This window comes from Simochromis diagramma, unplaced genomic scaffold (assembly GCF_900408965.1).
Source record: "Simochromis diagramma unplaced genomic scaffold, fSimDia1.1 OVJJ01000079.1, whole genome shotgun sequence".
Lineage (NCBI taxonomy): Eukaryota > Metazoa > Chordata > Actinopteri > Cichliformes > Cichlidae > Simochromis > Simochromis diagramma.
The window spans coordinates 2,414,234-2,439,874 of NW_024387075.1; the positions used below are offsets into that span (position 1 = coordinate 2,414,234).

General features: G+C 40.8%; 2 protein-coding genes across 3 annotated transcripts; one reads left to right on the plus strand and one right to left on the minus strand.

Moving 5' to 3' along the window:
* Window position 1: 1 nt before the first annotated feature.
* Window positions 2-7,362, plus strand: traf6 (TNF receptor-associated factor 6). Of its 2 annotated transcripts, none has more exons than XM_040045432.1 (8): window positions 2-97; window positions 1,311-1,646; window positions 1,899-2,049; window positions 2,855-3,013; window positions 3,123-3,194; window positions 3,523-3,600; window positions 4,860-5,192; window positions 5,317-7,362. In XM_040045432.1, the coding sequence occupies exons 2-8, from the start codon at window positions 1,330-1,332 to the stop codon at window positions 5,920-5,922; spliced, it is 1,716 nt and encodes a 571-aa protein (XP_039901366.1). In that variant the 5' UTR covers window positions 2-97; window positions 1,311-1,329; the 3' UTR covers window positions 5,923-7,362. The 2 variants fall into 2 exon arrangements, with proteins under 2 accessions (XP_039901366.1, XP_039901365.1); XM_040045431.1 differs by having other exon boundaries at window positions 70-202.
* On the minus strand, window positions 6,276-25,299 carry trpm5 (transient receptor potential cation channel, subfamily M, member 5). The gene is made up of 26 exons (XM_040045429.1): window positions 25,178-25,299; window positions 23,421-23,488; window positions 21,669-21,825; window positions 21,388-21,568; window positions 20,879-21,045; window positions 20,571-20,748; window positions 19,652-19,716; window positions 19,034-19,219; window positions 18,607-18,706; window positions 18,265-18,383; window positions 16,422-16,769; window positions 15,478-15,621; window positions 13,633-13,756; window positions 13,270-13,415; window positions 12,510-12,622; window positions 12,301-12,405; window positions 11,309-11,567; window positions 9,745-9,863; window positions 9,449-9,581; window positions 9,167-9,341; window positions 8,817-8,985; window positions 8,487-8,665; window positions 8,141-8,273; window positions 7,930-8,002; window positions 7,708-7,798; window positions 6,276-7,599 (listed from the first exon to the last, which is right to left on the minus strand). Exons 1-26 carry the CDS (start codon window positions 25,202-25,204, stop codon window positions 7,454-7,456), a joined length of 3,705 nt encoding a protein of 1,234 aa, XP_039901363.1. The 5' UTR covers window positions 25,205-25,299; the 3' UTR covers window positions 6,276-7,453.
* Between the last annotated feature and the right edge of the window lie 342 nt (window positions 25,300-25,641).

Below are 25,641 nucleotides of genomic sequence, written 5' to 3' on the forward strand. Positions count from 1 at the left end.
GCGCGAAAAAAAATGTAATCGTTGATGACGTTTGGAAAAAGAAAAAAAACAGGAAATTCTGTAGATACCAAAAGTTCGAGACGTTTTCAAGGCAAAGGTGGGTGTGCTACGAGAATAAAAACCTGCGTTCACGGACACATTCGGAGCTTATAACGTTTTTGTCGCCGATGTGGGGGACGTGATTTCGCTGCCTGCTGTTTTGGTCAGTGGTTTTCTTTTAATACTTTACTTTTGACTGCAACCAGATTCGCATTTGTAGTTCCGTATCCAGGGGCATGGCTGGTTCGTCAAGTGCCAACACTTCCAGTCGTTGTATGCAGACTGTTAGGTAGCTGTAACGTGTTTTATATAAAAAAAAAGATTTGATACCGAATGTTGGAGTTTAAGCAGAACCATATCGACTGACTGATGCTGACTAATGAAAAGTAAAAGTTACGCCCCATGTAGAGGAATAGTAGATTCAAGGAGGAGGTTTACGACGCCCATAGCTTGTACATGACTCACTGTACAGGTTGACAGTCTGGTTGGCATGTTTTTATGTACAAAGCTGCATATAGTCAAGGATGATTAGCTTATTTGGTTTTTTAAGCTAGGTAGGATATAAGGAGTAACGATAAATGGTACTAATCTTACAATCTAAGTTCAAGACTGAGTCTTTAAGATTAATTCCAGTTGTTACAAAATGTGTTGTTCAGTATTATAGTTTAATAACCAACCAAAGACTACACTGCATATTTCATTAGTTCATACTCGGGTTTGTGAAGATTTCTCTATTTATTTTGGTTTGTTGCAAGAATCCAAGAATCTTCTCTGAAGTGAATTCCCACGTGTGTGTGTGTGTGTGTGTGTGTGTGTCTTTGGAGCGGAGTGTTAACTCTTCTGGTATAGGATTTGCTTACAAACCCATAGATTAGGTGTGGAAGAGTAAGGGAAGGCCAAATAATGAATTGGTAATGTGGTTATGTGAAAAATAAATTGTCTGATTGCTCATTAAGGAAAAAGATCATTAGAAATAACCCTAAAACCTTCCCATAGGGATCCTGTTTTCATGATAAATGAGCTGATTTGCTTTAGGTTTTTTCTAAAAGAAGTGAGGAAGTTGATTGGAGGAAATTATAAAGATGGTTGTAGGAGGATATTTCTTGAACATCATATCATTGTGTAACTTTACAAAACCTCTTTAGCAGCTTCATACAAAAAGAAAATCTCTTTTGTGTGGCTGAAGTAAAAATATCCCCATTTTAAAAGCATATGTCTATTTTAAAGTTAATACAGTTAGGATTTATTTCACACTTCCTTACCTCTTTCAGACTTTGCCACCTGCTACAAATGGCCTGCTGTGAAAGCAATAAGGGGAGTTTAGAGGAGGACAGCTATGATGGAGCTGTTGGTGGAGTGCTGTCTGGCTGTGCTCTGGCAATGCTGGAAAAAGAACAGGAGTCCATTCTTAGCCCTTCAGAAAACCCTAGTGCCTTCATGAGCAGCAGCAGCTTTCAGGCTGCCCCCCTGCAGGGCTACGATGTGGAGTTTGATCCACCGCTGGAGAGTAAATACGAGTGCCCCATTTGTCTCATGGCTTTGAGGAACGCCATTCAAACACGCTGTGGTCACCGCTTCTGCAAGAGCTGCATTGAGAAATCCATCCGGTATGCTATTGTGCATCTTTTTAATCAGCAATGAACACTTAGGTTTCTATTTCATTTATCATCACAAGTTTCACAGGCCAGTTTTGAATCCTTGTTAGTTCTTTATTAGCATCACAGTAATCTGGCAAATTACGGAGTAATGATTTAGAAATGAAAGGCTTCCGAATGATCCAAAAATTCACTGGTACTTGTTTTAATAGTGAAGTAGACAAAAAAGGACCAACGATTTCTGTTCTTTTTCTTGCAAATCAGTGATACGGGACAGAGGTGCCCAGTGGACAACGAAATGTTGTCAGAAGACCAACTGTTCCCTGATAACTTTGCCAAAAGGGAAATTCTGTCGCTAACTGTTCGCTGTCCAAACTTGGGCTGTGCCGACAAGATGGAGCTCCGGCATTTGGAGGTAAAAAAACTGTGACAGACATGTTTGATCCAAACACAGCTCAACACAGAACACGAAGTCAGGGATGTTAACAGGCTGGTGTTTGAAGATGCAGTTGGTTTGCACGTGAACATTTCAAAGACATATTTATGATTGTGATCACTTTGTTTTGGGTTTTTTTTAAAAGCTTTTTGCTTTTAAAAACTGTTTGTCAGTGTGATTATAAACCTCTCACTACTGCTGACTGCCAACTTCATAAAATGGACAGGTGTCAGCGACTTGTAGACATGTTTGAGATTGCTGTAGAACAAGTTTGTCAACACAATAAAATGACTTCAGAGAACACCACCACAACTACACTTTTTTTTTTTTTTTTTTCTTGGCACATAAATAACAGTTCATCCCCCAGTTTGTGTCTTTCTCTGGTGTGGACAGAGGAATTGTTACAGCTTTCCTGACACCACTTTTATTCTGTTTTAGCTATTCTGGTCTTTTATCTCATTGGATGATGTTTGCATGTGTATACGTATACATGTATTTTATGTTCATGTATGTGTGCTGAATGTACATTTTTGTATATGTATGTGCATATTTGCATGTACACATATCTTTACAAACATATATGGATGTCTCACAATGTTTTCTGTTTTCATCTTATCTATTTTAATTCTTTTTATTTGATTATATTATCCCTTTGTTCAGCACTTTGGCCGACACTTGATGTCTTTTAAATGTGCTATATGATTAAAGATGAAGACTTTCCTGCTACAGAAGCAAATGAAATGTTTTGTATTTATTTTTTTCATTTTATTGTTTTAACTTCCAGGATCATTTGGTGCATTGTGAGTTTGCCACTGTGCCTTGTCCACAGTGCCAGCAGTCTGTGAAAAAGAGCCACCTAGAAGAGCACATAACTGTTCAGTGCCAAAAAAGACCCATGTCATGTCCAGACTGTGTGGCATGCTTTCTTTATGAGGAGAGAGAGGTACCATTGAATCACTTTTCAAGAACAGATCTCATGGCAGAGTTACAGTGATGTTTTGTGTGTCTGTGAGGAAATTTTCCTAATAGTCTCCTTTCATTTGCTCCTTCAGCTTCATCAGCAACAGTGTCCCTTTGCCAGTGTGAAGTGTCAGTACTGTGAGCTGGAGCTCGTCAGAGACCAGGTGAGTCTCTTAAGAGTCTGCCATGAAGAAGAGGCCTCAGGTGAATGAAGGGTTAGGAAGTGGTGATCAAAACAGGAACTACTCTCTTGTTTAAGCAATGGGGAACCATTCCAAACTCAGTCACATCACATGTTACAGTGCAGAAGGGCAGTCACCATTTCAGCAGTAGAAAGTGGAACCACTTCTGTTTTAATTGTTGTCTGTTATTCCTGTTCCCTTTGTCTGTCATTTTCAGCAATAAGCAATCTCTTTGAAATGCTTAAAAAAACCCAATCTGAATATGACTGAAGCTAATTTACTAATGACTTTTTTTTTCTTTTTCCCCCAGATGGAGTCTCACTGTGACACAGATTGCCCAAAAGCACCTATTGCCTGTAACTTTAGCATCTTTGGATGTAAAGAAAGGGTAGGTGATCAATTTCTAGATTTCCATTCTTTCAGCTCTCATACAGCATATTCTTAATAGTTTAATACAGTGGTTCCCCCTTTGTTTTACAAGAAAAATGCCCCCCCCCGCGCGCACGGGGAGGCATAAACACATCCTCCAACCACACCCCCCCATATTTTGCTCCATTGCGGTTTATTTCACACCTCAAACATTTAGTAAACAATTAAGCAAATACAAGTAATCTGCAATAAATTACAGGTAGTAAGGAAATAAACTACTAACTCTTTTACGCTATGCCGCACCTACACCGGTATTTTTTAAAAAACGCAGCTGTTTCGTCCACACGTAAACGGCGTTTCGAATCACCGAAAACAGATTTTTAAAACTCCTTTTTTGCGTTTACGTGTGGACGAGGAATACAGAGTTCATCACGTCAAAGGTATGTGCCTTTTTTCACGTCAGCTGTGCGCCACGTTATTGTTTGCATGTGATGAATTGCAGAATGGCAGATAAACAGTATTTTGTCTCTATCTTCAGGTTTTACACGCTTACATATAAACACGCAGTTACTGTCCCTCTATTTAGAAAGGCAGAGCCGTCACAGTGTAATTATTACATGTAGTTGTTGTTTTTTTTCTGTGTAAGAATATTCAACATTGATATCAATACATTTTTCAAAAAATGCCTCTCTGTGCAAAATGGGTTGAAAAACATAAACAGCTGTGGGATCCTGTTTGTCCGTGATTTGAACCGGGGGAACAAATTATGGCAGGATCAGCCTGATATTATTTGTATCCCGCTGTAACTTTACTGTATAAAGAGCTAACATCTCCAAAATGTCAGGAGTACTTAGTCATTACAAGAAGTGTTTGTGAACTAAAAATCAAGAATGTGGGATACTGTTTGTCTGTGATTTAAACAGCCCAGAGCTGCTCCCGACACAGGGAAAACCAATTCTGCAGGGGAGACCTACCTTGGCACTTGTGCTGGTGAAGCCAAAGGGAAGATATGCTTCACCATATTTTCTAGTCTTTGGCTTAGAATGAAGTTGGTTTGGAAACATATTCAGCGATGCTTCATCTCCTGCTTTGCGTTTGTGTGGGTGCCCTGTGCTAGCAGTGTACAAGCGTTTTGTTTTTTTCCCCCTTTTCATACCGTGCCCCCCCTGCAATGGCTCTGCGCCCCCCCTAGGGGGTGGGCCCCACACTTTGGGAAGGTCTGGGTTAATAGGTTTTGTAGTTTGCGACACAAGTTTTAAAGCTGGTTTGACTCTGCAGATGCAGCGCCACAACCTGGCTCAGCACATGCAGGAGTTCACACAGATGCATATGCGCTACATGGCTGAATTTCTGCGTGGCCTTAGCCTCAATGGTACTACACCCAAACCCCTGAGGACTTTAGGACCTTCACTTTCCTCTGAGGATCAAGGAGCTGCACCATCAGTACCGGCCAGTAGTGGGCCCAGAGGGGCTGCAGCTCTGAGCTGCAGTAGCAGTTGTGCTCCAGGTCCGTCTAGTGAAGAGATGCAGCAGAGGCTCCGTGAGATGGATGGACGATTGGTGAAGCAGGATCACCAGCTCCGTGAACTCATCATCTTAAAAGACACCCAAGTAAGTGATATCCAAGTGTATTTTGACCTTTTGGGGTTTTGGTTTGTTTTTGTTCTTTTAGATTAGTCTCAAAGCCTCTATTCTTTCATTTTCTCTCAAATATTTTCCCATTTCATTTTCACAGGCAGGCCAGCTAGCAGAGCTCAGGCGTAGAGTGTCCATGCTGGAGGATACAGTAAAAGAGCTGGAGGCCCAACATTGCAATGGTATCTTCATCTGGCGCCTCAAAGGTTTTTCAGTCCACCTGCGGAACCAAGAAGCGAGCCAGCCAGTGGTTGAGCACAGCCCCGGCTTTTACACAGGCCGCCCAGGCTACAAGCTGTGCCTGCGCTTACACCTGCAGACCCCCAATGCCCCTCGCTGCTCCAACTACATCTCCCTATTTGTGCACACCATGCAAGGAGCTTTTGATGGGCAGCTTACCTGGCCATTTCAAGGAACCATCCGGCTCGCCATCCTAGACCAGGGCCCTGAGGGTCAGCATCACATGGAGGCAATGGAGACTAAACCAGATCTACAGGCCTTCCAGAAGCCGACAATTCAGCGCAATCCCAAAGGATTTGGCTATGTCACCTTCATGCACCTGTCTCAGCTGAGTCAGAGAGCTTATGTTAAAGACGACACTCTGCTCATCCGCTGCGAGGTGACGCCGCGTTTTGACAATATCCTTCACCGTGAGGGACCAGCTGTACAGCCAAGAGGACCTGAGGCATTTGCTTCAAGAGACTAAAGTCGCACTCCTTTGTGTGGGATCTTCCACAAGCTGACATTTATGGTACCTCTACCAGTGTTTTAGTAATTCAGTAAAGTTCATTTTTAATTGATGGAGATCAAGTGGAAGAAAAATTGACATTAACAACCTTTTAAAATAGCTAGTATTTATTTTTTTTCAAGATCTCAATGTTTGTTGTAATAGATGTACAGCAGAATTCATTTAGATCATTATGAGAGATATGTACTTTAAATCTACGCTGTTAAGACCATGTGAACTGTATCTAATCAGCTCAGCACCACAGGCTCTCTTGCTATTGTTGTAGAACATAGCATGAGGACTTTTTGGTTTTGGGTTTTTTTTTTTTTTTAATTTTTTACCTCTAGTGTCATTTTTCAATCATTGTTTAAAGAGCAGATGACTTTTTTGGGGGTTTTTTCCCTTGTCATCTGCAAGTGTGTACAGGATATGTGGATAATGTATTGCATATTCTTAACAGCAGAGGATGAAAATGACAATTGAGCATTTTATAAAAACCTAAGTGAACAGGCTTAAATCCCTAGAATCAGTTGTGGGAATTTGTTGTAACCATAGTTGATCATATGTTATCTAATATTGAATCATGAACAAAAAAAAGGGTCACTAGGTAACAATGGAAAGTTAAACGCTTATAATTATTAGCATAGACACAATCTTACCCCTTATGTGTGCTTAGTCTACTGACTCACCTTGGCAAGCCAAAGCAATGGAAGCCTAGAACCCCCCCCCCCCTTGTATATTCTGGGTAAACAGCATATATTGGAAACACTGGAGGTGCTATTTATCTTAGAATAGATGCAAATGAACCTGAAAAGGTGAAACTGAATTCCAAGCAGTGAACTAACCCTGGCCATTTTTCCTTTTAAGCAGGAACAATCTCTCTGTTCCACTGTAGGACAAAGGGCATTTGGGGGTGGTAACGTTCAAAATTCCCTTTCAGATGTTTTACGAAGAAAGTGATGCATTTGCCACATTTGTGGCACGCCAGGATCTCACACAGAGAATTTTGATGAGAAACACAGCAGTAACACAAAAGCTCCACGGGGGTATCTTGTGAGAAAGGTCATTGTGTGGAACAGAATCAGCAAAAACTTATTGTCCATTCCAAATGCCGCATTTCAAGCGTCACTGCTTCTGCCCATCCTGATTTTTGAGGCATCACTGTGGCACAAACAGCAAAAATGATGGACGGATTACTCAAAGTGCCTTTTACTCAAGCTCCTAACTAATGTAACCTTAAATAATTGAAGTGTAAATGTGAATGCAACTTTGTCACGCTCCATGAAATGCTAATAATTGATTGGATTAATGTTTTAGCTAATGAAAGCTGTCCTCCTAAACACAGTTACCACAGTGGAACATTTAATGTTTTCCTCTAAAGGACCCAATATTTTTATAAATAAAACACCATTTCACTCATTTAAGGTCCATTTTCCCCTTATTGGATTAAAAAAATATTTTTCATCTCTCTCAATATTCTTCAGCTGTCTGTATGCAGCCATTATCACTTTTATTCATCAATGTAAGGAAATTTTTTGTTGGCCCCATATCCTGGATGTCCTGGTTTTGTTTTTTCTTCTTGCTTCGCTTCATTCGCTGTTTGACTTTGAGATGCATCTGCAGCGGCGCCATCTGTCTTGTCGCCTGCAAGAGACGCTAGAGAATGACATATTATTGCTTGGACTACATCGAAAAGGCACAAAGCACTGTGTTTGAATCTTTTTGCATAATTACTGTCATTCTTCTCGCTGATTTTTGACTCACTCGGAACTCTCGGCGCGTCCTTCCCACATTTGAGTGTGCTCTGAGCAAAGCACTCAGCCATCCAGGACAGCACCTCTCCGCAATATCTGACCTGGAGGGAAAAAAAAGTCAGAGGTCACTGTTTTTAACTTATAAACTACTTCTGCACTAGACTTTAAACTTGAAATAGATTTGGGAAAATGCATCCCTGGATGGTGCTATTGAGCTCAGTATACCGTTTACCTGACTTTCCATGGATGCCAGTCGTCTCTCTTGGTCCTTAAATCCACCGACAGTCTTCAGCAAGCTTTGAACCCTTGATCCCAAACAAAGTCATTTAGAACATTTTAACCTTAAGAGACACAGGTTGGTGCTGTGCAGGTACTACAAGAGTTTCTAACTTAATTGCTTTGAGAATAGCATGCAAACTTTTGCAAAAGAATTATAAAGTTACTTTGAGGAGGTGCTCTTGAGTCTCTCCTCGCTGCTTTCCCAGTGCTGACGCTCTACTTTGGCCAGGTAATTCTCTTTCTGCACCGTCTCCCATGTTATCAGCCTCTGGTCAAGCCCCGCCGGCAACTCCCTCTCTGGCAACACACAAAAGCAAGGAAGTGAGTAACCAATTAACCTAAAAAAGTTCCACGTGGTGGGTGAGAGACAAAGATAAGCCCGCCATGTGTTTGCCTGTGTTTGATTTGGTTTTTGTTTAGCCACCTAAGCCGCAGAGGACTCTTTCAATGTCTGTTTCAAATAACGGCTTAATAGCCCCTAATGGAAAAGTGTATATAGAGCCTTCATACCAAGACGTTCCTGCTTGGACTCAGGCTGCTTAATTAGGCTGAGGAAGAGCTGAGAGAGGTGGCTGATGATGATGAAGGGTGGGGCCAGTGCTGGACGGCTGTGGTATTCCACGATCAGGTTATATCTTTGGAACTTCCAGAAGATGTCTGTGTTGCCTTGCACTACCTGGAATGTGTAGCTGCAAACGGGGGAAGAAGCAAGTAAACCAGTTTGTGTGTGTGTATGTGTGTTTTTCTTTTTAATTTTATAATTTCAATAAGCCACTGGCTCATCTCATGTGATCAGACGGGCAAATGTATGCACGTTTTCCTGGATTCTCATCCCCTGACCTGAACATGGCAATGAGGAGGTTCATCAGCAGGACATTGGTGACGAGGAGGTAGATAACCAGCAGCAGGATGACCAGCCAGTTGGCATAGATGTTGGGACATGGTGGCCGCAGGCCCTCGATAATCTCGTCTGAGTCATCGGTGCAGTTCATTTCAGGCATGCGAGCAGCTGCGCTCCATTAAATGTAAGAACAAGATACGATAAGATTAGAAGGGGGGGGAACAAAAAAATCTAGGGCAAACAGATTACAACCCCAATGGCAAGCATAAGCAAAACATTAATTACACGTCTTGGCAAAGTATTTTGCATTTTTTCACAAACAGATAAACAGTTAAAGGATGTATCGTACTGTCTATCTCCTCCAAAGGGATCTGGCCAAAAATGTGCAGGTAGGGACGGTACAGCGCTCTGCGAAACACCCAGTCAATCCTTTGGTCGTTGGGGTGGAGGAGAGCCTGGGTGGCAACTCCGTATGCAATGAGCCAGACACACAAGAAAAACAGGAAGAAGAAGACATCCTTCATCTGTTTAAAAAGAGAGAGAGCAAAAGATCTCCGTCTTAATCTTCTTTTTAGGCGTCTTCTTCTATTAGCAAGAGCACAACTTAAAGTCATGATTTTGTTTTGGTCACCATTCTTTCCACAATGATGATCTTGGGTCCCAGCTGCTTATGAATGGCAAAGATATGGATGAGACGCAGAGTAAACACCATGAAATCAATGGCCAGAACTGTCCTTCCCGCCTCGTAGGTGTCATTCACCATCCTGAGAGAAAAAAAATAAATCACACCCTGTAGCAACACTTTTCTTTTTTTGCATTCAGCCATTCATTCATTTAACCACTTGCTTACTTATTTTGATGCTTTAGCCACAATCATCACCACGACACATACTAAAGCCTAAGTGCTCACATTAGATTTAGATTTACCTGCAGGAGACCCCAACAACAAAGAGTGAGATGGCAACCATGTCACACTTGTTCCAGTTGTCCTCCACGTAGAGTTTAAACTTCTTTAAGATGCTCATCTCTTCATCAGTGAAGAAGCTCTGTTGTCATAAAGATTAATAAAGAGATATATCTTTTTTTTTACATGTGAATATTTTTGTAAAACTGTTCATCAGAAAATCTGAGCCTGTCTTGACTTCTTTCAGATCAAATACTAGAACGACATTCAAACACACCTCCAGGGCCCACAGCTAGAGGTCGATCCCGAAATCAATAGCACTGATACCAACGCTGGTATTGGTATCAGATCGATACTTCACTCTGAAAAGCTGAAAGGTGTGTTTTGTTGTGTTAGCTAATTATTGTGGAAAATACTAATCACAGTGATTTAGTGCTCATTAAAATGTGTTCAGAATTTTCAAATTGATGATGATTCATGTCATAAATCATGATAGACTGCTGTCCCCTACACAGGCTGCCTTTGTAGTTTAAAAGCATTGGTATTTGTATCATTAATAGTGGTCTTTTACCTGGCATCAGCTTGATGCCTAAATGTGTGGTATTGCACAGCAGTCCCCACAGCCCTGCTGCTTTAGAGGGGACCTTCAGTGCAACCAAATGGTGAGTCCTGTCAAATGTCTTTTATACTTAGAGTGTGAGGTTGACTTTTCTCCTGTGACTTGAACAGGTTACCTGAACGTGCCTTAAGAACCACTGCTTGGTCCCTTGATGGCGCAGTTGGTTTGTCAATAAGCTGAGGGCAGCATGTGTGCTTTCACAAAGTCACAGTCTGCTGTGCGAAAGCTTTGAGTGCCATTCGACAGATGTCTACATGACATCCAAATACTTTCAACTGTCCCCAGGTACAAGCTGTAGATTTAAACACTTAAGGTAAACCTAGCTTACACTCAGCAATTAATTATTTTAATAAATCTGCAGTAAAAGATGGTAAAATGAGCAAAATGCACTACTGGCATAACTCTATGAGAGGGAGCAGACTGGGACTACTCGTTTATTAAAAAGCTGGTAGAACTAGGCTGTTGAAGGTTTTTTTTTTCGTAAAAAAGTATGATAACAAGGCCCCTGTGGCATTATCTTCATTTAGGAAAAGGCATGCACCTTAGAGCCATCCTTTTGAATGCACAGGGGCCCTGCTGGGCATGGTAGCATGCCAGAGTTGCCTGCAGCAGTGTGGTTCTTATTTTGGAAATCTCTACCATAATTCTGTCTGAATTACACATTGAAAAATAGAGTGGTGAAGGACTTTGTCATCTGGGCATTTTTGTGCCCAAGGGAAGAGAGCTCAGTGGGATCGGTGCAATAAGGGATCATGCTTGTCTGACCTGGCTCACTAAAGAGGCGAAAGGCTTAAAACCCCTGAGACAATGAGCTCACTGTAGCGATTCACATCACCTCCTACTCAGATGTGTCAGAGCCTAACATGTCTAATAGAAATGCCACTGCTTCGAAAAAGGTGTCACGCTGCCTAGAGAGAAAGATGCTGATTCTTGGCATTATATAGGTGCCAGCATGATTAGATGATCACCTGTCGAAGTTCCTCCAGCACCATTGTGAAGACCCAGAAGTAGAGCATTATCTCTGGCGCTCCAGGGCCAAGAGGCGGCGGCGGGCGGAAGTCTAGCAGCAGCACGTAAGTGAAGAGGCAGAGGAAAGCAAAATACATGATGACATTGCCGAGGAACACCGTTACAGGAGCGCTCCAAAAGCGACGCCAGCGACGCAGTAAGAAACGCCACCAAACAGAGGCGCAGCTCTGATCTGCTTGACCTCCAGGTGAAGAGTCCCTGGAAAAAAAAGACACCACATTAATATGTAAAGACAAATCTATATCTAACTATAGATATAATCATGTAAATGGAGATTAACAGCCAGGATTCTAAAATTCAAACATGTTTACTGATGTTATAAGTCTGAGATGGTATGACGGGCATCATGTTTTATTCACATTATTATTCACACTGCAGCTCATTTGTGTTTATAGGGTTTTAGCACCAAGGTTTTTATAGATAACTAAAACTAAACTAAAAACGAAACCACAATTAGATGTGAAAAAACAAACATTGTGAAGCATTGATGGATCTGTGTATCGACACTCTGGATGTCTACAAGTCTGTAAGTCAACAGCATTCAAATAGTTAAGTGCTTTTAATGCAATACCTGTACTGACTTTCCTTAAATTTTGCCTCTGACAAATTACCCTTCATATAGTAAAAATTAAAAAGTGTAGACCTAACGCTTGAAGTAATAAAGATTTTTAAAACAGTAAAAACCAATTGAAACAAGAAAATCCACTCTGGAAACAAACTCAAAGTAAATCGAATTAAAAGCAAATAATCAAAAATGGAAAGAAAACATTAAGTAGCTAATTTGTTGTCACAAAAAACAGTCTTGCTGAATAGAAAATATAAACAACAAATGAAATTACATTTTTAGCTTAATCATTTTGGCAAAAAGCAGATCAGTGTGCACTCACGCTGAAGTCTATGAACTCTAAATTAAACAAGAGAGCAAACTCACAGAGGGTCATCATCATCATCGCTTAGAAGTAAAGCCTTTTCTGTGTCCAGACTGTCCAGCTCCACAAACTGCTTGCCAGCATTACGATTGTCAAGTTCTTCATCACTGAAAAGAAAACCCCAAAACCCAGATAATGCACACAACCGAGTGACACAGAGCTCATCAGCATGGCAAAGACAAAAGGTGGAGTTCATCAACAGACTGATCACCTGAACTTTATGAGGTTGGTCCATATGAGCGGTGCACAGAAGAAAGACGCCACGAGTTTGGAGATGGCTGTGTCTGTTTTCATAGACCCCCACCAAATCTTTGTGAGCAGAGCCTGCAGAACAGAATCAGTTTCTCATACAACATTGGCAAACTAGCAGAGTGTGTAAATTCAGGTTACCACAAGGGGGCACCAGAGGCCTTACAAAATTTCTACTTTGCAGCTTGGAGCCCATATTCACAGAAGAAACATATGTGGAGTTATCTCAGATAGACAGACAGAAAAAAAAATCAAAATCAAAATGCTTCTCCCCCAGTCAAACCATTTCATTAACCAGCAGCTACTTTGCCTGAGACCAGGGAAACCCACTTTCTCTTGAAACATTACACATGTACTGGATCGTAATTAACGGCATCCCATTAAAAAGGTAATTCCGACTGTGTGCTATGAATAAAATATATCATTCCCATGTGCTAACCTTCCCTACTGACACTGAATACCAATTAACTCTCACTGATGACTTTCTAATAGCAAGGGCGTCTGTTGGAGACATATTTAGACAAAACTGTGCATAGAGTGGCTTCTAAGTATCTAATGGCATACAGTGCAGAGGGAAATGTTTAATAACTGCCATGGAAACCCAGTATATCAGCAGAGATGGCGGCAAAGAACCAGACTTATCTGTCGGCTTCCCAATACTTAATCTGTAGGATGAAACGTATAAATTTTAAAACGGAGCACTGCATGTGTCTTCTTGTCACCTGAACTCCGTCGTGGGCAAAGAAGGATTTGGCATCTGCCTCAGTTGCCAAGTTAAGGACTGTAGATTTGCTCCAGCAGTGTGTTCTCCTCACTAACAAAGCATAAGCCCTGTCTTCACTGTTGGAGTAACACTCTCCAAAGACATCTGCCACAATAAGAACAGTAGTTACACAGTGTCAACCGCTCAGTTAGATTACATCCAGATTTATATTTTAGTCCCTCAAGTGGAATCTGTTTGTGCTTGTGGATAACAAAAAAAAAGCAAAGCAAAACACTGCTGGCTTGAAGTTAGAGGTTTTACCTCTTGCTATGTTTGACCATTGCATTATCAGCTCCTGTCATTAAACAGTTTACATACTCACCAAGGGCAAACTGCTCATACTTGGCCTCCTTCATGCTACGTGCGGACTCAGCCTCAGATTCCAGTCGTGCCATCTCTTTCAGAATCTTACAACCCGCCAGGGCTGCCGCAACCGCCTCGGGGCCCTGAAAGATTACAAGAGAGCTGTATCCAAGAAATGGGTCTGAAAGGGGGATTTGAATTTTTGAGAGCTGCATCTTTTGCATCTAAATGCTTCTATTGTGTGCATGGGGCTACTACAGATACAACTTGTAGGTTTTTCCCCCCCTGTGATTTCTAAAGCCTGCATTCAAAGGCACTTCCTTACATGTCGTGCGACACCGTTGTTATTGGCCAAAATAACTAGTCAGCCAGTTTGGGTATGATAGCAGGCTCTTGAAGGGCTTTAACCATCTGACCTTGAATGTAAGGCATATTTGAATGGTTGTTTTATTTTCAGTCTCTGTAGTTTGATCTATTGAATAACCCAGAAGGAAGCTGCTTGCTTTAGGTTGTATATGAACTGCATGGATTGTGTAAAGTATAAATAAAGAATGACTGTTTTCACAGTGTGGCTAGATAGTTCCCCTGAATGTTTCATGAACTGAAAGATTCTTTACAACATATATATATAGCTGACATTATAAACCTGTCTGTTGTACATATAAAAATGGACATTTTCTAACTTCTTACAGGTCTTGGGAAGACAAGGAAAGCAAGTATTACATATAGATAACAGCCAGATTCACTCTTTTCTTAACCACTTATCCAACTAGGGCTCTGATAGCTTGGAGTATAATAGGCTGACAATGGGTGGAAGGCTGGATAGATGCTGGATGGAACATCAGTCCAGGGTTAACGAAAAGACGTATTTATGAGATGTTCAAGAGATATTCATGCTTACAAGCAGATCTATGGTCAGTTTAAAGTCACCAGTAATGCTAATACTCATGCACTGGACTGTGAGGAAGAGCAGCATATTGCAGCAGAGGGCTCTTCTCATTTTTGTTTAAAGGATCAATGATTTGTGTTGATTATGCTGCGTTTTTTTCGCGCTCCTGGGTCGACATACTGTATATGCACATAATAAATATGTGAGATTTTGCTAGCCTGCAAGAATAATTGTCGCCTTCAATGTGGGAAATACTTCAAACAATCAAATTACGAATGCCAGAGTCCAGGCCAGAGCCTGAGTGCTGAGGCGCTAGAGGTGGGGGATGGGCACACACTGAACGCAATTACCATAATTTCAGATAATGTTTGAAATATAAGACGTTGGAAAAGAGCACATAATGATGACCGCGTGTGAGATTACAACAATTGGTTGCCTCAGTTCAGGGAATGGCAATAAAGAAATGAAAGATGCTTTGAAAAGACGTTGAAAACAAAGAGCAATTATCATTGATGAGTGTCATTTAAACTATTCGTGGGAGATCAATCCCTTGTCGGCCTATATGTCTCATTACCTTCATCAGGATGTTAGACACGCATGCGCTGGCTCACCGCTGGTTGGCTGCCTCAGCAAGCAGCCTGACCTTCATTTGAATAATGTTCTTGGAGATAAGATAGCTTTTTAGTTCACCTCAGTTCTTGATAAATACGCCGTTTGCCGGGCTCTTTTTTTTAATTTTTTATCTCGAGTGACATTTTCATATGGCAGGACTGACCTACACCTGCACTGGGCTGGCCCGCATCGCTCATCACACCCAAAGCAGAAGGCAAACTATCACAGCATAATTCTGCTCACTTCACTGTGCTTTGAGTAGAATTTTCCAAAGCCAGGCACATTTAGTTATTTATCGAGCCGCACAGTGCTGAGATAGTACGAGCTGTAGCTCAACCGACTAAAGAAGCTGACAAGACTGACCATGGCCCAAAAGTAGTTAGCCATCTGCTGCCGGTTCTGAAGGGCCGCCCAGAGGAAGAGATCTCGCCAAGGATGCTCGCAGCGCTCCTCTAACTCAGCCAGATTCTTCTGGGTGTGGAACAGTCGACCCTTTGCTGGCTTCTCCTGGAGCACACAGAGAGAACGCTTAATGTATTTAATATGTATAGTAGATGAGGCAGCCGCACACAGTTTACAGAACAGGCAGTGCTTACATAAGTCAATCTACGAGAGTCCTTTTACCGCAAAACCAATTTCCCTCGCTCCGCTGTAAAGAAGTCATAGCTGCTTGGTTGTCAACTGGAATATGTAATGAATTTAGCCAAGCAGACCTTCAGCCAAGAAAACATTTGACTGTGGCTGTGTTTTTCTTTGAGACCACCAGCCTTACAACAGTGAGTAGCACAAAACCTGACAGCATAATTAGAGAAAATATAGGGATTTTTAGAGTGCAACAGCAGGTGTGATTTTCCACGATGATCCATCTCTTTTTTGCTGCAGTTAGAGAGAAAAAAATGATGATGTGATAGGAGTAACAAAAGGGCTGGCTGCCCTGAAAAGAGCACTTTGGCTTTATTGGGTAGATTTGATGTTTTTTTCTGCTATTAGTGTAGGTAGGATGAGTTGCTATTAAAGTCGCCATTAAAGATTCACTGTCTTCCGGGAAGTCAGTTTACCACAAAGTCTATATATTTTCTGGTTCATTGCATCTTTCAGGCGCTTAAATGTTGCGAATATAGCTGTCTGAGAAGGTTAGAGGTAAACTCTCTCACTCGCTGCTCACATCTCATAGATGAATGCAAACCTTTATGTGGTTTCACAGAGACACTGCTTCATTTTAAGTTGGCAGACCAAAAGGGATGAGAAACCTAACACAGACAACATATTGTTTGTTTGGAACTTTCAAAGAAGAGTACATCACCTACCGTGGGAGTCTTCTGGTAAAAGCCTTTACAAGAGTCGTGGAGAAAGTCTTTCAGCACTTTGGCGACCTCATAGAGGGTGAAGCGGGGTTTTCGGTCTCCTTGCTCGGAAGGATGGTGCCCGGGTGGACCATGTGTCCTGGCAGCTCCGAGCAGAAGCTGCTTCTCCTCGTACTTTTTGAGGAGCAGGTTGTGAAGGAGGCTTTTCTCTGAGACAGACCAGTAAAGCTCCTGAAGACGGCCATAGGTAAGGAACTCTCCCAGGTTCACGCCATTGTCCACGAAAAGGCGCACAAAGTCTGGTTTGTCATTGATCAGTGCATCCATCATCACCTCTTCAAGATCGCAAGCCTGCAAAGATCAGTAGACTTATTACAGTGACTCACTCATGACCTCTCTTCTTCACAGCTGTAAAAATATTCTTTTCTGTTATTATGAAGAGCCTTACCAGTCTTGATTGGTACTCTTATTGTTATTACTATAATACTATTCAATAAATCCCTTTCTTGCAGATTTAATGCAAATGTGAATATTGCAAATTGCACATGCTAAACAGCTTTAAAAACATGCTCTGTAGAGGTCTAAGAGGGTAGCTATTAGGTGGTCTGCTGTGTAATTTTGCACACACATCCATGATCCTCTGAAGGTGAATCCTACTGGCACAGCTGGTGCTTTGAGGTTGGTGTTAATTGCTAACATCTATTAATTAGGCAATGTTAGCAGGCTAATATATCAAAATGATAACAGCCTCTACAAAAAAGGTGGACATAGCCTCTAGGTTTGAATTCCAGCATAGAAGTGTGTCAAAACCTTTTTCTTTGGTTCTTAAATTCTTCCAAATCCTGCCTTCTTCCTAACGGCCAGTAGAGGGCGTGGGCTGGTTGCAAAAAGAGGTCAGATTGTATAAAAATGTATAAAAAAAACAACCCTACTTTCCACTTTATTTATGATCTCAGTGAACACTATAATGATGATTTCATGGTGTCATTCACTACTTTTAAATCATATCTAGCAGAGAATGGTGCTCAGTTTGTACATTTTGCTTTTATTTAGACAAAAATAGATGACAAAGCAGGGTATAATTCGGACTGTTGCTGCCTGTCTATGTGCAGTTATCATGGGTTTCTCACTCAGTCTCCACTTTTCAGTCATGACATCTCATGTCAGCAAAACATGGCAACTGCTAAAATGTCAGGCTTCAGCCTTCAAAATAGAAGTCCACAAATCAGTGGGAAATGTCACGCTAGCTGCATCCATCTTTTATATACAGACTATGAAACCAGCACATTTGGCTATAATAGTGATAACTAAAAATATTATATCTGATGAAATATATTATTGATATCATTGTGAGCATATTAGAATACTAGCATATTCATGACTGGGCTAGCTTTTGTTTTAATTACCTTAAATAGCCCAGACTCTCACTGATTGTACTCGAAAAATTCCCACTCCCTTTTAATGTTGCTTTAGCAGGCACGCCAGGTTTAACCTCCTAAGACTCGAACTCTTAAAGCCTCGAACGACATGCATTTTTAATTTCTCTTTGATATTTGGGCATATTGGGGCCCGATGAATGTAAAAACAAAGAATTACCAGATTTTTTTTTTTACCTTATTTTTGTTTTTAAGAAAAGTGAGAGCCACAAATGAGGATATTCGTTTAAAATTTTGATAGAACAGTAGCAGTATAATGTCCTCATAAGTGGATATCAGGCCCATGTAGAGCAAAATTGAGTATTTTGGTCTAAATAACCCAAAATGTGATGTCCACATATGTGGACGGCCGGTCCTAGGAGGTTAATTACCAAAATTTGTCAAACCTTGATCAGATCCTTTTGTCTCACCTTCCACTCCACATCTCCATTAAAAATGTCACTCTTTGCAATGTCCACTCTGTTCCAGGCCACTGCCAGCTTCAGCTCATCCAGAAAGTCTTGGGCTTCTTGACTTTGGCTCTTGCAAGCTGATAAACACACACACACACACACACACACACACACACACACACACACACACACACACACACACACACACACACACAATGTCAACAGATTTACAATCTATCAAGCGCTCAAAATGTCAAAGCTCTTTCTTATTGCAACTGTCATGTCAGGAAACCTGTAATTGTGCAGCCTTAGGAAATTGCAAGTTTCTTAAACATATCTCTCACAAGAAAAATATTTTACCTTTGACTAGAGCTTTGAGAATGACTGTATCCAGCTCAGAGCTCTCTTGTTCCGGGTCATGGACAGTGAGGAGATGCTCGTGATCAAGTATCTTCTGAATCTGATTGTCAGGGCGACAGTCAGTAATTATGGAAATATCATTTGAGTGACGCAATTTATTAAAGAGAATTTAATGTGTTGTATACAAAGTACCTTTACTATGTGTATCAGCTCGGAAAAAAATATGTTACGAAATTGTTGTCTTGCCTTCCCTCCTTGTGTTCTTAATTAGGTCATCACATACAAATGTTGACGATAATGATGAAAATCCTACATTAGCTTCCTTCACAATCTTCCCCAGTGTGCCCTATTTTTCTGCCAATGTTCAAGTCTTGTGATGTGCATATCTGTATATGTGCCTGCTCCACGCTGTGCACACCGCTCTTACCAGCTTGACCCAGTTACTGATGTCTGTGCTGTGGTGGGCATTTGGAAAGGTGTCCAGCAGCAGCTCATGAACACTGTCCGTATCCCAGCAGCCCCTATTCATCAGTGTGACAAGGATGTCAGCCACACCTCCAGAGCCTGCCAGGATCAGCCATGGTGTCGAATTGCCAATGCCTTTATACATTCTCTGCAAGAAGGGACACAGTGTTCTGATGAATTTTCAGTTGATATGATTTTTTTTTTTAAAGATGATAACTTCCCAACTAAACATCAACAAGAATTATATTTCTCAGTGTAAGCTGTAGTCTATAATCTCCTCAGTAATGGCTCTATTTATGCAAATGCATTGGTGACTTTGATGGGCTTTTTGGTTGAAGAGATTAGTTTTGTGAAAACAGAAAGAATTTGTTTCTCAGTCTGGCTTTGGCCTGCTGCCTCAGGAGATGGCACCACCAAAATTTGACTCAGAGCCTAATTTTCAAGCCTTAGCCAGCGTTCAAACTGAGAATGTGCACATTTGAATGACAAAACAAATCTGCCTTTCAGAGGGTCTCTTCGTGGTTTCACCTTTAAAGTTCTTGAGAAGCTAATGTAGCACAATGAAAAAAAAAAAGCTTACTTTTAGGATCCTGGGTTCTCCGTGGACCAAGAGACACAGAACAGGGATCTCAAAACTTCCTGCACCTAGAAGAATATTCACAGAATGAAAAGCAGAAAAAGGAGAAGCTGGGGTGATGGTGGGTTGCAAAGAAGCTTACAGGGGTAGCATTAGTAGCTCTGGGCAGGCTAAAGCAAGTTAAATATAAGAGGTTCACTAACAGGAAGTGTTACCTACATTGGTTGTGCATGCTCTATGTGTAAAAATATCTCTGTGATGTGTTCCCTTTGTCTCTAAGTTGTGGAGAGTTGAACCAAATGTTGTTTTTATTTTTGCTCTGATATTAAATGTGAACAGCTTTGGAAACTCGAAAAGGAAAATGACCTGAAAATGACTGAAACACTATTTATGGAAACAGGCTACTTTTGAATATGCAGTAAAAGTAGTAAGTAAGCAATTAAGTAAGGCTTATTTATATAGTTCTTTTCAAGAACAAAAGTCACAAAATGCTTTACAATTTACAATTACAATGAAAATTTAAATTTACAATTAAAATGGTAAAAATAGACTCCATTAGATTCACTACTATTGTGCTTGTGAAGTAATTCAAGAATTCATAAACATCATAAAATATGAATATGCTTTTTTTTTTCCTTTTTTTTTTTTTTAAAAAAAAGAAGCTATTTATATATGAAGCAGCCACATGTACCATGTGCAACACCACAATGAAACAATGCCAAAATGCATCCATAATTAAAATCCATAAAAGCTACCATTTGTCACAATGAATTCTCGTAAGTACATTCCAGTGTCATTTTTACTCAGTTTTACATAGGTACATGTAAAGGAATGATATAAACTTTTAATGAAGCAACGTTAACATACGGCATACTGCTTAAGTCAAAGATTGGTTCCCAGCAATGACCTAAAAGATTTTTACCTCCGTAACCTGTGCGCTGAAGAGAGATATGCTTGAGCAGCTTCACCCTCATTTCACTGGTGGCTCCAGGTCTGTTGGGATCTTCCTCAACCAGAACAAAGTGAGAGTGGTGACTGTCCAGGGAATACACTGATCCATGGGGCAGGTCTTGAGGCTTGTATACTGCGGGTTCATCAACCTTAAGAAAATATGAAGGGATACTCAGCAGGAAAGAGGACAGCGACAACACATTAACACGAGAGATGTAAATATTAGTTCACGGAGGATACTAATATTGGCCTTGTGCTGCCTTTTGTGTGAACAGGAACCTTGGCTGTGAGTAGTGCCTCTCGGTTGTGGATCATGTTCCAGGGAGCAATGCCAATGGCCACAACACGAACTTTAGAAGAGGTGCTGGCCAAGGAGTGATCTCGTACCGCCTGGCCTAAGTGCTTGGTGATGCCAAAGCGAAGGCCATTAGTCAAAATCCATGCCCCTAGAGAACAGCAATGCAGTTGTATATGTACATAAGAGGTTTTGAACGTTTGATGTCTAATTTTACATGATCTCTCTGCAAAGTTGTAATTCTGATGAGTATCAAACTGGAAAGTTGGATCCAAGATTGCATATTAAACTATTGTAGCTGCCAATATAATCATAAAGCTAGTTATTCTGAAATTAATCATATCATTTATTAATGAAAACCACATAATATCACAGAAAAAAACAACACTTTATATATCAAATAAAAGGCACTCTCTTGCCAGTATAGCAGCCTAAAAAGATTCCATTTCTTTGATTTCAAAAGCCAGGGCCAGTTTGTACCCTTGATTATAACCTGTGCTTTGTGCAGCCTTCACAAGTCCCTTTCTCAGTGTGTCCCTAAGCCAGGGCCTCATCTGAGCCACCTCATCTCCTCCCACTACTGCAACCACCAGGTGTGGAGGAGCAAGACCCCACTCCTCTGTCAGCATCTGGTAGATCAGCACTGGGTCTGTGTTGCTGCGCACCCTCACAAACTGATTGAAGGCAAGGGGGAAAGTGATGCGTCAGTATACCGGTTGAACTGCACACTCTTGTTATGTTACTTTCCTTACTCGTTATGACATCCAGTCTCACCTTTCCTCTCGTTTTAGTCGGACCGAGAAAGTCAATGTCACCAACTCTGCCAGCTGCCCAGTGGCTCTTCTCTTTCTTCATTCTGCTGCCGAGTCCTCTGGCTACATTCTCTAGAGTCTCATCTACTGTAGAGCAGCAGGAACAGCCCAGCAGGACACTGACAGCAAAAAAGTGTGAAATTGTTATATGCATCAGTCTTCTGCAGCACAGAAAAGGTATGAAAAAGAATCAGATTCAATTTTTATCTAGACTATCCTGCCCACAAAGCTCCTCATAAACATGCAGCAACACTTTTCTGTGCTGTTGCAATTACAAAAGGACAGTTAATTTCACCCGCCAAGGCTGTTACACTGTTCTCTTTGCTGATTTGGTTTGCTTCTTATTACCGTGTGTGTTTATGTATTTTTTTAATATAAAAAAAAGCTTGTCAAAGTTCAACAAAAACACCTTAACGTTGACATTAAAGCACTATTAAAATTCATATCTAAGATTCATCCAGGTTGCACTGTGTTCAGCCTATTTATATTTATCATTGCTGCCCATTTGTAGTTTGCTGCATTTTGTATAGTTTCTAAAGACTTTCTGCAACTTGTGTTTTTCTTGTGTATATTTGCATATTTATATATATTGCCTATTTCTTTCTTTCTTTTTGTATGCATTCCATGTTTGTATGCACAAACTTTGCCAAATAACGATGATTCTGATTCTGATCAGACATAATATTATATTATGGAAATTCTCCGTATGTACCACACTCATTTCTATTTTTTTGTACATTGAATTGATTATTAACGATATTTTAAATATCCCTAACATACACTCTTTTTGTTTTCTTTCCCATATGGTAAATGGACTGGTTCTTATATAGTGCTTTTCTACTCTTCTGAGCACTCAAAGCGCTTTATACAACTTATGCATTCACCCATTTACACAAGCACATTTGTCTAAGTGCTTTTTTTTTTTTCTTTTTTTCTTTAGCTAACATTCACACACATTCATACTCCGATGGATGCATCGGAGAGCAATTTGGGGTTAGTATCTTGCCCAAGGATATTTGGCATGCAGACTAGGGGAAGCCAGGAATCGAACCACCAACCTTCCGAGGTGACCTGCTCTACCACCTGAGCTACAGCCACCCCGTAGCATTTTTCCTTTTTTTTTTTAAACATAAGTGGACTGAAATCAGTAATTAATGCTATTCCATTAACTCTCACTTTAATTTTCACTTGAGTAAAAGCCTAATATTTCCAGACAGGGTTGAAGCTTCCTGCAGTACCATTTTTTTTTTTAATTTGATCAAGATGCATAGATGGAATAAAAAAGAGGGAGGTTATTTCATTAAATGAACTCATTTAGATGATTTAAATGCTTTATGGTTTATCTGCTTCGTCCAGTATTAGCTAAATGAAAAATGTAGCTCTGTGCTTTTCTTCTTATTTAATATCGGAGAAAGCATTCATTTCTCCACAGCCAGGAATGGACCGGCTCTCATGAATAATTTAAATAGAAAACTGTACTTGGATTTAGTTAATGTTTGTTAGTCCAGTGCAAATGGTTTCATTCTGTGGCACTCTTGCCCGTGAGGCCTCCTAAGCGTTGGCCTTTTCAGCTGCTCTGATGATGACGTCCTCATCACGAATGCTTCTGAACACTCGTTTGAGATAAAAGCTTCTGTCAGAGCCGATAATTCTACTGTAGAAGAAAAAAAAAGTTTCTCTTGTTTCAGAGTGCTGCAAACACAAACACACACACCCATGTTCCTCTGACCACTCCAGCGTGTCCCCACATTGCAGGCATCGCGTCTGTGGTTGCAGCGTACCCTGTAAACAAATGAATACCCAGATATTAGGTCGCTTTAACGATAAATCCATTATGACTCACTCACCGCTGGCTCGACAGACGGAAAGCTTCTTAGAAGTACATGTGGTCAATGCAAAGCTGGCAGAATTTTCATTCTCGCTTCATATGCAAAGTGCTTCGTGCCCCATGTTTGAACTACAAATGCACAAAACCCTCTTTTTTGCTGGTATGCACGAAGCAGGGAAACAGGCATGCATCTGAACCTCTAAATGTAAGCCCCCCTTATAAGTTGTGAAATGAGGACATTTGCTAGCCCTGTGCAAAATTTTAGGCGCTTTAGATATTTAGGACTGTGTACATCAGTCAATGCATCAGATCAGACCAGCATTTATTGTGCAGCATTACAACAGCACCAAACATACTTAAAGCCTCATAACAGACTGTTTTGAGCTAGAAGAACAAGGAGTCTTGCGACAGATGGCATGGTAGACACAGAGCCCTGATCTTAGCATCATGGAGTCATTCTGGGATTATATGAAGAGGAATATGCAACTAAGACAGCATAAATCAGCAGAAAAAAATGTGGCAAATTCTCTAAGGCACCTGGAACAACCTAACCTGGAAAGAACCTTGAGAAAAATGGGGAGGGGATCTGCTTTTGACATCGTGACCTTCTTTATACGGAGCTATTGTTTTACAGTTCAGTTTATCTCGGGATGAGTCTTTTCATAGGAACCAAAATACACTGAGCTCAGAAAGAAGCCTCATTTAATATTGATAAGATTACCCATTTGCCTCAGTAAACAGACACTTTTATCAGCCAGCCTTATTTGCATGGGCGCTTGAGCAGCTTTGTGAAAGACGATTAAAACAAACAAAAAAATAATAGTAGTGCAAATTCCTGTGACCGACAGCAGTAGCCTCCCCATTTACTTTGAGTAAAGAACACGCGTTTTAAAGCAACTGTGGTGCAATGGTTAATATACAGGCGGAGAGTCAATTTGTGTTCAGCCATCTGTTTTAATGGGAGAGAGCAGCTTGTTGTGGAGGCTTTTATTTGACTACAGGTCTGGGTCTGGGAGGGAGAAGACTACTGGGCATGCAAACAGGACGATTTACATGCAAAGGTAGAGGAAAGGACAAGCAGCTGTGTGTATGTGTGCTGGAGTGGGTATCTCAAGGACACACACACTCTTCCATGCACACACACACACACACACACACACACACTTCTAGCTTGAAGTCTAGTATTTAAATGAACTTTGTTAGGGCTCATATGTGGGGCCTCTTTTAAATGCTTATGCATTTGTTGTCATTTAAACTAACAATAATGTTCCATAAGCAATATTTTGAGCACCTTTTTTCCTCACACTTTGCCATTTCACCAAGTTTAGTGATTTGGTGAATGGCTAATAAATATATTCTGTTTTTAAAAAAAACCTAAAATGTAAAATCTGAAGATTCAAATTTGAGCTATTTTAACTTTTTGTTCTCTGATCGGTTGTTTGACTTTAAAACCTTAATTATCTACTTTATTATTAAGTAGTGTATCTTAATGTAGCTTGAGACACACACAAAGACACACAATGGTGATCCAGTGGTCATGATTACATGTCTTAACATGTGTGTGAGATGATGCTTTTCAGACAAAAAAAGACAACAAAAGGAAGAAGAAGAGAAAAGAAATGAGCTGTAGTTTAGATACTCACCAGAGGTGTGTCTTGTCCCTCCTGCATGGCTGAAATAGATGTTCCCCTCTTGTTCCCCTGCAGAACCACACCTGTGAGAGCTCAGCGGGTGTCCTTCCACAAGCCTCAGGTGAACCTCCTGGGCTATTAGGAAGTAGCGCAAAGGTGGGGCCCTCCCTCCAGCCAATCCCAGACACTGGCGTGCACCATCACTTTGCATGTTGGTCAGCCGTTGCACATCACCCTCATCTGGACCACACCTTTACTTGCAAAATGGAACAGCCTTGTGTCTAGTTTCTCTACACTGCAGGGCAATGTTCTTGGACAGCTTAAGAATTATAGGCTTAACATTTCCATATGGAAACTTTCCACATGTTTGACATGGTCAGTGAATGGTGTGTGTTGTATATAAAATGAATGGACATGAAGGTTCAGTGTATTTCCTTCATTTTGGTGCTCTGTATTGTGCTCACTTGCTTCAGTTT

What these genes read in the sequence shown, in the direction of transcription:
- traf6 (XM_040045432.1), top strand. Translation starts at nt 1,330, where the DNA reads ATGGCCTGCTGTGAAAGCAATAAGGGGAGTTTAGAGGAGGACAGCTAT. An exon ending in TGGAGCTCCGGCATTTGGAG is followed by an intron (nt 2,050 to 2,854) that starts GTAAAAAAACTG and finishes TTTAACTTCCAG; the next exon opens with GATCATTTGGTGCATTGTGA. An exon ending in TTCTTTATGAGGAGAGAGAG is followed by an intron (nt 3,014 to 3,122) that starts GTACCATTGAAT and finishes TTGCTCCTTCAG; the next exon opens with CTTCATCAGCAACAGTGTCC.
- trpm5 (XM_040045429.1), bottom strand. Translation starts at nt 25,204, where the DNA reads ATGCAGGAGGGACAAGACACACCTCTG. An exon ending in AGGGACAAGACACACCTCTG is followed by an intron (nt 23,489 to 25,177) that starts GTGAGTATCTAA and finishes ATTTGTTTACAG; the next exon opens with GGTACGCTGCAACCACAGAC. An exon ending in CCCTTTGGAGGAGATAGACA is followed by an intron (nt 8,986 to 9,166) that starts GTACGATACATC and finishes AATGGAGCGCAG; the next exon opens with CTGCTCGCATGCCTGAAATG.